Source organism: Hyperolius riggenbachi, chromosome 7 (assembly GCF_040937935.1).
Source record: "Hyperolius riggenbachi isolate aHypRig1 chromosome 7, aHypRig1.pri, whole genome shotgun sequence".
Taxonomy (NCBI): Eukaryota; Metazoa; Chordata; class Amphibia; order Anura; family Hyperoliidae; genus Hyperolius; species Hyperolius riggenbachi.
In genome coordinates, this window is record NC_090652.1 from 197,093,799 (window position 1) to 197,107,393 (window position 13,595).

Here is a 13,595-nt window from a genome sequence, read left to right on the forward strand (position 1 = left end):
AACTTCGTTTCGGTAGTTGTCCTCTCCGCCGTTTCTGTCGATGAGGCCGATAAGCGTGGTATCATCTGCGAATTTGATAACTTTGACGGAGTCTGAGGCTGAGGTGCAGTTGTTCGTGTACAGAGAGAACAGGAGAGGGGACAGCACGCAGCCCTGCGGAGCACCGACGTTAGTGGTTCTTTCGCTGGAGATGCGACTGCCAAGCTTGACCCGTTGAGTTCTGTTGGAGAGAAAGTCCTTAACCCACCTGCAGAGGAGGGAATCTGCCCCAAGATGCGCAAGGTTGTTGATCAGAATGTCTGGACAGATGGTGTTAAAGGCCGAGCTGAAGTCCAGGAAAAGGACCCTAGCATAGGCCCCTGGGCTGTCGAGGTGTTCCGAGATGTATGCCAGGCTGACATTGATGGCATCGTCCACTGATCGGTTTTCCCTGTAGGCAAACTGGAGTGGTTCGAGGAGGGAGCTGGTGGAGTGCTTCAGGTGGGCCAGCACTAGCCTCTCGAATACTTTCATGGTGATGGGGGTCAGGGCTACGGGTCTGAAGTTGTTGAGTTCCGTGTTCCCTGGTTTTTTGGGGACTGGGATGATTGTGGACCTTTTGAAGCAGGAGGGGACCTTTCCTTCTGATAAGGATCTGTTGTAGAGGGAGGTGAGGATGGGAGCTAGTTGGATTGCGCAGGTTCTCAAGCAGAGTGAGGATACCCCATCCGGGCCCGAGGCTTTCCTGGGATTGAGTCAGCGGAGGAGTCGTAGCACATCCTCTTCCTGTACTGCGGTCAGAGCGGGGATTCCACTGGCCCCTGGGGGGCCCTGGGCATCCTCTGTCGCGGATGCCATGAAGTCTGGAGCTGGCTGGGATGCTGGGGCCGCAGGCTGCTTGGATTGGAGGTCAAACCTACAGTAGAACTCGTTGAGTTCTTCCGCCAGTTGTGAGCTGGAAGCTGCTTGGTGAAGGGGAGGTTTGAAGTTTGTTGCCGCCTTGAGACCCTTCCAGACTTCCCGCGAGTTGTTGGACTGTAGGCTGTGGCCTACCTTATTAGAGTAGGACCTTTTTGCTGCTCTCAGTTCTCTGTTCAGGGTATTCCTGGCCTCCCTGTACTCTTCTGGGGTGCCCGACTTGTGAGCCTCCTCCTTGATCTTCCGGAGACGTCGTAGGTTGCTGTTGAACCAGGGCTTATCGTTTGGGAAGACTTTGAAGGTTTTGGTTGGAATGCATGCATCCTCGCAGAAGCGGACGTAGGAGAGGATGTTTTCAGACCATTCCTCCAAGGTGGGTGCCTCCAGGGTCGGCCAGTCAGTGCATTCCAGGCATGCCTGCAGCCTCAGTTTTGCTTCCTCGGACCACTTTTTAACAGTTCTAGTGATGGGCTTTGTCGTCTCCAGCTGCCTTCTGTAAGTGGGGATCAGGTGGATCACGCAGTGGTCTGAGTTCCCTAGGGGAGCGCCTCGAGAGGCCTTGTAGGCGTTTCTGAGGGCCGTGTAGCATTTATCCAGGGTGTTGCGGTTCCTGGTGGGGCAGGTGATGTGCTGCTGGAAGTGGGGCAGTTCCTGTCGCAGGTTTGCGCTGTTGAAGTCCCCTAGGGTGATGATGAGGGCCTCAGGGGAAGCAGTTTCCCACCCCGAGATATAGTCGCTCAGTGTTCTCAGGGCATTCCTGGTGTCGGAGTCCGGTGGGATGTAGACTCCTATTAGGATGAAGGAGGAGAACTCCCTAGGTGAGTACCTGGGCCTGCAGTTGATGGCTAGGAGTTCAACGTCAGGGGAGCAGAACTTGCTGAGGAGTGAGATGTTGGTGCACCAGTCGGAGTTAATGTAGAAGCATATGCCGCCTCCTCTCGTTTTCCCGGAGAGGTCGCGGTCCCGGTCTGCTCGGAAGAGGAGGTAGCCTGGCATCTGTACAGCGTTGTCCGGGACGTTTCCGTTGAGCCAGGTCTCCGTGAAGCAGAGCACAGGGGTGTTCTTGCTTAGCGAGGGTTTGCGGCCGAGCAGTAGGAGAAGTTCATCCACCTTGTTTGGGAGTGAGCAGACGTTCGCTAGGAGTATGGCCGGTATGGAAGAGAGTAGTCCTCTTCTCTTCAGCCTCACCCTAGCCCCTGCCCTTCTCCCCCTGTGGCGGCGATTCTTTGGGCCCCTGGCGCTACTAGTTAGGAGCGCAATGTGGGAGCTGACTGTCTCCCGCAGGATGTCTCCAAATGGCCTTTCGCAGCAAACACGGGGCTCCCATTCCAGGAGTTCGGTACGGGATAGGAAGCGTACGGTTTTTGTCCCCCGTGAGGGTGGTTCCACCGCGCTCCTGCCTAGGGCAGCAGCTGGGGCAGTCAAGCCTGGGGGGGCAGTGCGGGCAGCAGGCATTGTTTCCGGGTACGGTCAAAAAGTGCATGGGGGGCAGCAGGCAGGGTAGGCTGGTGGAGGCGCAAGTGTCTCTGATCTATATCTAGTGATCTAGTATCGACTTGATACAATGGGTTCACATTCAGTTCTGCTCATTGCACACTTTAGTGATTATTAAATGAACAAGTGACTTAGTTCTACAAGTTTACATCACGTGCACATTTTTCTCGACACACACAACCTTTACCCCTCAACTTTTGCGTTGTCATCCTTTAAATATACTTTCTGGCAGAGGCTGTGAAAATGTGTTTACTCGTATTTTTGAGGCATTCTTCACATCATCCAAAACTATACTGGTAGGTTAACTTTCTAGTAAATGTATGACAGTGGCTGGAACAAACATTTTATTTTAATACAAGGGGCAATAATGAAATGAAAAATGTAAACTACATTATTTTCTACTTGTGCACTGTAGAAAAAAAGTGTACATTATTTTTGCTACTTTATTGTGAATGCTTTTTTTTTTTTTTAAGATTTACAACTGGATGACCCTAATGTCGGAGAAATATAAAGACTTAGTAACAAAACATCACCTGGGTTTAACATATGAATCTAAATCTATGTATTATCTAAAGGTAGGATTTTTTTTTTTACGTTTCAAAGTCAACTCTCAAACACTGCAGTTACAAATTGCACTGTGTCAATTTTCTTGGCAGATAAGTAAACGGTCCCGTAATCCCAAGAAAGCAGTGTGGATGGATTGTGGAATTCATGCACGAGAATGGATTGCGCCAGCCTTTTGTCAATGGTTTGTCAAAGAGGTAACGTTTCTTTCCTGCTTGGTCCACTGCTGTAAATACAATTTCTCTTAATTTATGTCATTTGCAGCTACCCAGTTTCGTTAAACATTAAGTTGCATCAAAATGTAATTTGCCTTTATGCAAGATTATGAATAAAAAAATAATTACCCTCAAAAACAGATTGGGCTTGATTCACAAAGCCGTGCAAACTGTTTAGCACGGGTGTGCTAAACAGTTAGCACGTGAAGTGCCGTTCGCGGACTTTTGCACGCACAAAGTGCCGCGAAAAGTGCGCGCAAAAGTCCGCGATCGCGCAAATCGCGGCACTTTGCGCGCGCAAAGGTCCGCGAATGGCACTTCACGTGCTAACTCTTTAGCACACCCGTGCTAAACAGTTTGCACGGCTTTGTGAATCAAGCCCATTATCTTAGTAGGGCAGCTTTCACATTACTAATACACTGGTACATGCCAAATATCAATTAGAAAAACACATGACACATATATGTGCAGCTCAACCCAATCATGACAGCATAATAGTTTTATTAATTGGCATACAAAAGAACAAACAAGCAAGGTAGCCAGCAACACCCAAAAGCTAAAAAAAAAAAAAATGTTTTACAAACCTAAGCAAGCTCAGCTATTAACTGAAGGCCTAATCACAGATTCCCTGCAGTCTGCAAATCTGTGTATCAAAAAGATTAGTAGTTCCGGAGATGAAGGTTGCTAAAGTAATGCGCACATTTTGACTTTTTTTGTGAAAGCTAATGTTGGCTTCAACTCGTTCAACTAACAAGCCTTCCTGTTGATCTTTGATATGATGGATAGTTTACTATTCCTTTCATTTTCACCATATCATAATATCCTGTATCACTGAAACTATCAAGTGCAGTTTACACATAAGTTTAACTTTACAAGCATTACTAACAGCTGTGAATTTGCCAGCTGTCAACTGATTCACTGTGCGGCTTTAATAAGTGCTTGAAGGTGGTAGTAGTATGTTACTTTCATACCCTCTTCAGCAACATTTAGGCAGGTGGCAACTAGAGCAAAATGTAAAGGGACTATGGGCCATATGCAATTCACTTTTTCACCTGAGTTTTCTCCTAGGTGATATTTTTGAACTTGTCAATACAATGCCTTTTAAGCCACCAGAAAACAAGAAAATACTCAAAATAATTTTGATAGTACCTTTTCACCTACTTTTTGGTACTTTTTTTTAGTTGAAAAGTACTGAAAAGTTATTTTAATAGAAGATGAAAAATTATCTCCTGGGAGAAAAGTCAGGTGAAAAAGTGAATTGCATATGGCCCTATGGGTCTAAATAAAGTTGTCTCCTAGGAGATAATATTTAATCTTCTGTTTAAAATATATTCTCAACACTCTGCAATTAACCTCTTGAGGACCGCAGTGCTAAACCCCCCTAGTGACCAGGCCATTTTTAGTAAAATAGGCCACTGCAGCTTTAAGGCCAAGCTTCAGGGCCGCACAACACAGCACACAGGTGATTTCCCCCCCCCCCCCTCCTTTTCTCCCCACCGACAGAGCTCTCTGTTGGTGGAGTCTGATCGCTCCCCCATGTTTATTTTTTTTTGTACAGATATTATTATCAGTGTTTTTTAATTTAAAAAAGTGTGTTTCTTTAAATATCTTCCCTCCCTCCCCACAGCTGGCCAATCATGACGATCGGCTGTCATAGGCTTCTGCCTATAAAAGCCGATCGCTCTCCAGTGTCCCAGGGGGACAGCCGTGTCACACGGCTGTCCCCAGTACAGAGCTGCTGCCGATCGCAGCGCTGTACATGTAAATAGATGGTGATCACGCTGTTTAACAGTCTCCCGAGCGACGGAGACTGAAGGCGGGGCGGAGCTTCGCCCCCCAAGCAAGAGATGCGCACGCAGCTTGCACACGATCTCCTGCATTAGCTGGCCCCAGGACTTTATGCCGATCGGCATTAGGCGGTCTTGGGGCTGCTGCCGTGGCCACGCCCATCGGGATCACATGGTCAGCAGGAGGTTAAAAGAACCCAAAAAATAGGTAAAAAAGTACTGTCAAAATATTTTTTCTTGCTTGCTAGTGGCTTAAAGGAGTTATCTGTATAAAGAAAATAAACGCTACTTACCGGGGGCTTCCTCCAGCCCCAAGCTCCCAGGACCTCCCTCGCCGCACCTCTGGAGCATACTGCGCAGGCGCAGAACTACTGCGCCTGCGCAGTCTGCTCTGGCCCACGTGGCGGTGATTGACAGCGCCGCTCACGCAGGTGCAGAACAGAGCAACCTGGAGGTCGCTCTGACGTCATCACCGGGGACCGGGACGGAGCTCCGGCTAACGGCTGCGCGCAGAGGTGCGGCGAGGGAGGTCCTGGGAGCTTGGGGCTGGAGGAAGCCCCCGGTAAGTAGCATTTATTTTCTTTACACGGCCCAGATAACTCCTTTAAAGGGATACTGTAGGGGGGTCGGGGGAAAATGAGTTGAACTTACCCGTGGCTTCTAATGGTCCCCCGCAGACATCCTGTACCTGCGCAGCCACTCACCGATGCTCCGGCCCCACCTCCGAGTCACTTCTGGAATTTCAGACTTTAAAGTCTGAAATTCCAGCTGTGCCTGCGTTGCCGTGTCTTCGCTTCCCCTGATGTCATCAGGAGCGTACTGCGCAGGCCCAAACCATACTGGGCCTGTGCAGTACGCTTCTCGTGACATCAGCGGGAGCTAGGACACGGCAACGCAGGCGCAGTGGTTTTCAGACTTTAAAGTCTGAAATTCCAGAAGTGAACCAGAGGCGGGGCTGGAGCATCGGTGAGTGGCTGCGTGGGTACAGGATGTCTGCGGGGGACCATTAGAAGCCCCGGGTAACTTCAACTCATTTTCCCCTGACCCCCCTACAGTATTCCTTTAAAGGAGTACTGTAGGGAGGTAGGGGGAAAAACAGTTACCTGGGGCCTCTAATGGTCCCCCAAAGACATCCTGTCACCAGGAATGTATTGTGCAGGCCCAGAACGGTATGTGCCTGTGCAGTACGCTCCTGGTGACATCAGTGGAAGCGAGGACACGGCTATGCAGGCACAGTGGTTTTCCGACTTTAAAGTAACAAATTCCAGAAGTGGACCGGAGCATCGGTGAGTGGCTGCACGAGCAAAGGAAGTCTGCGTGGGACCATTAGAAGTCCCGGATAAGTTCAGCTCTTTTTCCCCCTACCCCCCTAACAGTAGTCCTTTAAAAAGCATTTTTTTGATAAGGTGTACACGGTTCACAAAGGAGAAAATCTAGGATAAAATGTAAATTGAATAATGGCCCTAGCATTAAAAGGGCTTAATCGTCAGGGTGTGCATATAGTACCAGACCTAAATAGAGCTCTAAGTTTTCACCTAGGAGATAATTTTTTACTTTCTGTTTTGTTTTAAATAACTTCTCAACGCTCTGCAATTGAAAAAGTACCAAAAAAAAAAATAGGAAAAAAACAGCACTGTCAAAATATTTTTTTTCCGCTTGCTTTTGGCTTAAAAGGCATTTTATTCATAAAGTTTGAAAGATTCACCTAGGAGAAATTTAAGAGAAAATGTGAATTGAATAATGGCACCAGCTTTAAAAGGGCTCCAACTTGGGCTGTATTGCTGGGGGACGTAATGTTGGTGGTGGGATGCTCTGCTATTTTTTATTTTCTTTACACTGTTAATTTGTCCTGACGATCCTTATGTAGAATGAAACTAGCACTAGTTGACACTAACACTGTATATATGTGTAGGCACAGCCTGTATGATCACCCTCAGGGCCGGAGCTACCATAGGAAAAAATGGGCAGTCGCCCCAGGCCCCCAGAGCCTGTAGGGGCCCCCAAGGTGTCCCTCCCCATCTTAACTGTTGCTCCCCAGGGACTCTGCAGAGTCTGTTAAGTTGGCAGGTGATTGGGGGAGGGTCAGCAGCCAGCTCAGGGGCCCAGGAGGGAAGTTTGGCTGCCATAAAAGGCATCTAATGACGCTTTTTGGTTGGTGGTTGTCTGTTGGGGTGCCCCCAGGCTAATTTTGCCCTAGGGCTCAATTGTTACTTGAACCGGCCCTGATCACCCTTACTACCTCAGCAGTTTTTCCCTTCTATGAAGGTCATGTTATCGGTCCAGCTGAAATGAGGTGCATAGTAGCAGGTGAACCAATGTGGCGTATGCTTTAATTGTATTTAAGTGCACCCATTTGTATTTGCTGGTTTGTGTTTTAGTTGTGGTTGAGTGGGACCATCCCTGAAGACACAACTGACGTCTCTCCTTGTAGTGGGAATAGCTACACCCCATACATTTTTTTCTCCAATAATTTGCTACTGCTGTGTGTGGGGGGATAAGCAATGACCTCCCACTTGCACTGAGGCCTTTTTATGTTATTTAGGTAACCCATAAGTCATTGAACACTGCTTACTTGGGCAACCCACGGAGCAATACATTGCTTTATACTCAGTACACTAGGTCAGGTCCTGACGGACAAAATCTTTTGAGTATTATTACCTGTACTGCCAATTCGTTTGTTTGCAGTTCTGAATTTAGCAAACTCGTCTTGCATCACTGGGTCCCCAGTTCGAATCCCAGCCAGGGAACTATCTCCACGGAGTTTGTATGTTCTCACCGTGTCTGTGTGAGTTTCCTTTGTGCACTCTGGTTACCTCCCACATCCCAAAAACATACAGTTAAGTTAATTGGCTTCCTCCAAAATTGGCATTAGACTACGATACACACACTACACAATACATACATAGACATATGACTATGTTAGGGATTAGATTGTGAGCCCCTCTGAGGGACAGTTAAGTGACAAAACAGTATACTCTGAATAGTGCTGCAGAAGATGTCAGCGATATATAAAAATAATAATAATAATAAAAAAAAAAAGAGAACTAATCAGAAGCCCACTAGGTGAGAATTTATGTAAACCAAGAACCCTTTTTGCTTTAAGGAAATAATAGTAGACCTCAAGTTTAAAGTTTAAATCACTGATCCAGTAGGATCACTTTAAAGTGACATTGCAAGCTAGTAGTATAAGTAGAATACGAGTTTCTTCTTCCCTATAAGACACTCATTGCCTCTTATTGTAAACTGGCTTTCTTGTTGTGGACTACTCGTTACCAACCTGCATCCCTTTCGTTGATGATAAGTTATCACTTTAAATATACGTGTAATGACACAACACATGAGCCAATAAGATAGCATTGCCTAGGATGCATACGAAAGCACTATACACAAGAAAGAAAATGCCATCCATATGGCAACAAAAATATTGAGTCAGAAATATTTTCTCCAAAGTATCAAAATAAAAACAATTAAAACTACCACATACAGCAGGTCATGATGTCTGAAATATGTTAGAATCAATAAATCTCATATTTATATAATAAATCTCATATCCCTCACATGTATCGCAACGGACTGTTGCTTCTTCAAAGGATAGCAGGGTACGTAATCGTTCCAAATTCAATACAAATACTTCCACCCTAACTAACCGCGTGACATGGCCACGTCATGTTGACGTGTTGGCGCCGCGTGTCATCACGTGACACGCTAGCCCAATCACGTCCTATCTACAATCGCTGCTGTTGCGATGCATGTGAGGGACAGCACAGCGGACGTCTGCGAGGGGGCACTTGTGGTAAGATATATCTTTTATTTATACTACGGAGGTGTCTATGCCAAATTGTATGCCTAGCATTGCGGTATCTATTTTGATCTACTTATTCATGCCCGGACTGGGTGATTGTTCTAAGATACGTACTGTATTTGTCTGTGCTTGGCCCATTTGGCTTAGTTTAAATTCTTTACCCCTATCTAACCCGTGTCCCAGAGGGTATCATATGTCTGTATTATATACTATATACATTCCATTGCAAATTGTATCATTATGAGATTTATTTATTCTAACATATTTCAGACATCCTGACCTGTTGTATGTCGTAGTTTTAATTGTTTTTATTTTGATACGTTACCCATTTAATAAAGATTTTGATACTTTGGAGAAAATATTTCTGACTCAACATTTTTATTGCCATATGGATGGCTTTTACATATATACGTATGACTAGATAAATTGATTGATGGCATATGTTAGTTATGGCAAGGCCTTTTTCTGTTTATATTCTGTTCTTTTTTAGCTTATATTTGTTTTATTCTTGATGACATTCTTATTCTCAATACTGAATTCCATACTAAGTGGTAAGAGAAATATTTATAGCATCAGTCGTAATAACAGAAGGAAGCACACCACAGGCTTGAACTTGCGTTCTGTTAAAAGCAAGGTCAGCACACTACATGTTTCGGGTGTCGCCCGTCATCACAGGGCAACGCCCGCAACATGTAGTGTGCTGACCTTCCTTAACCACTTGAGGACTATAGTCTTTTCGCCCCTTAAGGACCAGAGCCTTTTTTTCCATTCAGACCACTGCAGCTTTCACGGTTTATTGCTTGGTCATACAACCTACCACCTAAATGAATTTTACCTCCTTTTCTTGTCACTAATACAGCTTTCTTTTGGTGCTATTTGATTGCTGCTGCGAGTTTTAGTTTTTATTATATTCATCAAAAAAGACATGAATTTTGTCAAAAAAATGACTTTTTTAACTTTCTGTGCTGACATTTTTTAAATAAAGTAAAATTTCCTATACATTTGAGCGCGAAAGTTTTTCTGCTACATGTCTTTGATAAAAAAAAAACATTCAGCGTATATTTATTGGATTGGGTAAAAGTTATAGCGTTTACAAACTATGGTGCCAAAAGTGAATTTTCCCATTTTGAAGCATCTCTGACTTCCTGACCACCTGTCATGTTTCATGAGGGGCTAAAATTCCAGGATAGTATAAATACCCCCCAAATGACCCTATTTTAGAAAGAAGACATCCCAAAGTATTCAGTGAGAGGCATGGTGAGTTCATAGAAGATTTTATTTTTTTGTCACAAGTTAGCGGAAAATGACACTTTGTGACAAAAAAAAAAAGTTTCCATTTCTTCTAACTTGCAACAAAAAAAATGAAATCTGCCACGGACTCACTATGCTCCTCTCTGAATACCTTGAAGTGTCTACTTTCCAAAATCGGGTCATTTGTGAGGTGTGTTCACTGTCCTGGCATTTTGGGGGGTGCTAAATTATAAGCACCCCTGTAAAGCCTAAAGATGCTCATTGGACTTTGGGCCCCTTAGCGCAGTTAGGCTGCAAAAAAGTGCCACACATGTGGTATTGCGGTACTCAGGAGAAGACCGAGAAGTAGTATATTGTGTTTTGGGGTGTATTTTTACACATACCCATGCAGGGCCGGTTTAAGCAACAATGGGGACCTAGGGCAGAATAAACCTGGGGGGCCCCCCCAACATATACCCCGGAACAAAAATCGGCATTAGGGGACCTTTTTTGCAGCTGGTATAGTCTGGGTGTGAAGTCCCAATCGGTCAGAGCTCCACATTCTGGCTATCCCAGCCTGCATGGGGGACAAGGGGTTAAAAAGTTTCAGGAGGGGGAACCCCACATAATTATTTTTTTTTTAAATTCCCACACTCTAAACATAAAAAAAAAAATTGGGAAAATAGGAAAAAATGACAGGGATCTTCATACAGCCATATTGCGCTGTATAGCGATCCCTGGCCAAAGCGCTGCGGCTGCGTATAGACCCCCTGGAAACCCCGTCAGGAAATTGATTGCGCTTTCGTTTGATACATGTAAAATGACACTACCGTTAGGTTTGCTACTAAAAGTTACATTTACCGCATTTAAAACTATACTTTTTTCCTTCTAAACTTTAAAATCGATTTTCTCAAAAACTATAAGGTCTTTTTGAAAAATTGTTTTTTCCTCTTATTCCTAATGATCTCCTTAACATATCCTGCAAATTTAGGGTTTCTAGCATTTAAGGTGAATTTGCTATTAACCATTAAAGTCGGCAGGTTTTTAAATGTGTTTTTTTTCCTTTAAAACTTTAAAATCGATTTTCTCAAAAACTATAAGGCCGATTTGAAAAAATTTTTTTTCCTCTTGTAGCCACTGGGGGCCCCTACAAGCTCTGGGGCCCTGGGGCAGCTGCTTCCTTTGCCTTAATGGTAGCGCCGGCCCTGTACCCATGCTGGGTGGGAGAAATATCTCCGTAAATGACAATTTTTTGATTTGTTTTACACACAATTGTCTATTTACAGAGATATTTCTCCCACTCAGCATGGGTATGTGTAAAAATACACCCTAAAACACATTATACTACTTCTCCTGAGTACGGCGATACCACATGTGTGACACTTTTTTGCACCCTAACTGCGCTAAGGGGCCCAAAGTCCAATGAGTAGCTTTAGGATTTCACAGGTCATTTTGCAACATTTTAGGACACCTAAAATGCCAGGGCAGTATAGGAACCCCACAATTAGAAAGAAGACACCCCAAGGTATTCCGTTAGGAGTATGGTGAGTTCATAGAAGATTTTATTTTTTTGTCACAAGTTAGCGGAAAATGACACTTTGTGACAAAAAAAAAAGTTTCCATTTCTTCTAACTTGCAACAAAAAAAATGAAATCTGCCACGGACTCACTATGCTCCTCTCTGAATACCTTGAAGTGTCTACTTTCCAAAATCGGGTCATTTGTGAGGTGTGTTCACTGTCCTGGCATTTTGGGGGGTGCTAAATTGTAAGCACCCCTGTAAAGCCTAAAGATGCTCATTGGACTTTGGGCCCCTTAGCGCCCCCCCAGGAAATCGCGGCCTCCACCTCCACCGCCCATCGGAGGTGGAGAAGAGCCCCTTGTCCTTGGATTGGACAAGGGCTCGGAGGGGGAGGGGAAAGCTTGGCTGCCCCTCCCCTTCCGAGACCCCCCAATCCATGGACCATGCGGGCTGGTATAGTCAGAGTGCGGAGCCCCACGCGGCCGGTGCTCCGCATTCTGGCTATCCCAGCCTGCATGGGGGACAAGGGGTTAAAGAGGTCTGGGAGGGGGGACCCCACGTCGTTTTTTTTTTAATATTTCCCACACTCAGAACGAAGTAAGTAAAACTCCTTCCCACTTGGGGGAATCTATGAAAATAATACACTATTGTTACCTGTGCAAAAAAAACTGACATTTTCTGCATTTAAAAGACATTTTCGCCCTTTAAACTTAAAAATCGATTTTCTCAAAAACTATAAGGTCTTTTTGAAAAAAAATGTTTTCCTCTTATTCCCACTGATCCCCTTAATATACCCTGGGAAATTGGTGTTCCTAAACTTTAAGCAGGCTTTGCTATTAACCGTTAAAGTCGGCGGGTTTTTAAATGTTTACATTTTTCCTTTGAAACTTTAACATCGATTTTCTCAAAAACTATAAGGTCTTTTTGAAAAAAAATTTTTTCCTCTTATTCCTCCTGATCTCCTTAATATATTCTCCAAATTTGAGGCTCTTAGCATTTAAGGGGGCTTTGCTATTAACCCTTAAAGTCGGCGGCTTTTTTATATTATACGGAGCGTTACGGTTTAACGCGAAATTACGGTAGCGTTTAATGCAAAATTACGGCATGAACGAAACGCGAAATTACGCGTTGAAAATTACGCTTACGGTATTTTCAATTACGATTTTAATGGCAATTACGCTACTGTAATTTCGCATCGTAATCGCAAATTTCGCATGCGTAATTTTAGTAATGCGAAATTACGAAAATTTCAGCTCAACTCTAATGGTGAGTTCATAGAAGATTTTATTTTTTGTCACAAGTTAGTGAAAAATGACACTTTGTGAAGAAAACAATAAAAATCAATTTCCGCTAACTTTTGACAAAAAATAAAATCTTCTATGAACTCGTCATACACCTAACAGAATACCTTGGGGTGTCTTTTTTCTAAAATGGGGTCACTTGTGGTGTTCCTATACTGCCCTGGCATTTTACGGGCCCAAAACTGTGAGTAGTCTGGAAACCAAATTTCTCAAAATGACTGTTCAGGGGTATAAGCATCTGCAAATTTTGATGACAGGTGGTCTATGAGGGGGCAAATTTTGTGGAACCGGTCATAAACAGGGTGGCCTCTTAGATGACAGGTTGTATTGGGCCTGATCTGATGGATAGGAGTGCTAGGGGGGTGACAGGCGGTTATTGATGGGTGTCTCAGGGGGTGGTTAGAGGGGAAAATAAATGCAATCAATGCACTGGGGAGGTGATCGGAAGGGGGTCTGAGGGGGATCTGAGGGTTTGGCCGAGTGATCAGGGGCCCACACGGGGCAAATTAGGGCCTGATCTGATGGGTAGGTGTGCTAGGGGGTGACAGGTAGTGATTGATGGGTGTCTCAAGGTGTGATTAGAGGGGGGAAATAGATGCAAGCAATGCACTGGCAAGGTGATCAGGGCTGGGGTCTGAGGGCGTTCTGAGGGTGTGGGCAAGTGATTGGGTGCCCTAGGGGTAGATTAGGGACTAATTTGATGGGCAACAGTGATAGGTGGTGATAGGGGGTGATTGATGGGTAATTAGTGGGTGTTTAGAGGAGAGAACAGATGCAAACTCTG

General features: G+C 44.8%; 1 protein-coding gene across 1 annotated transcript in view; it reads left to right on the top strand.

Annotated features, from left to right (window-relative positions):
- The window catches only part of CPO (carboxypeptidase O), a 216,965-nt gene that overhangs the window by 141,142 nt on the left and 62,228 nt on the right, over positions 1-13,595 (top strand). The window contains exons 6-7 of the mRNA XM_068247357.1: positions 2,865-2,966; positions 3,048-3,152. Of these exons, the coding sequence (XP_068103458.1) occupies positions 2,865-2,966; positions 3,048-3,152 (207 nt within the window). The remainder of the gene's footprint in view (positions 1-2,864; positions 2,967-3,047; positions 3,153-13,595) is intronic.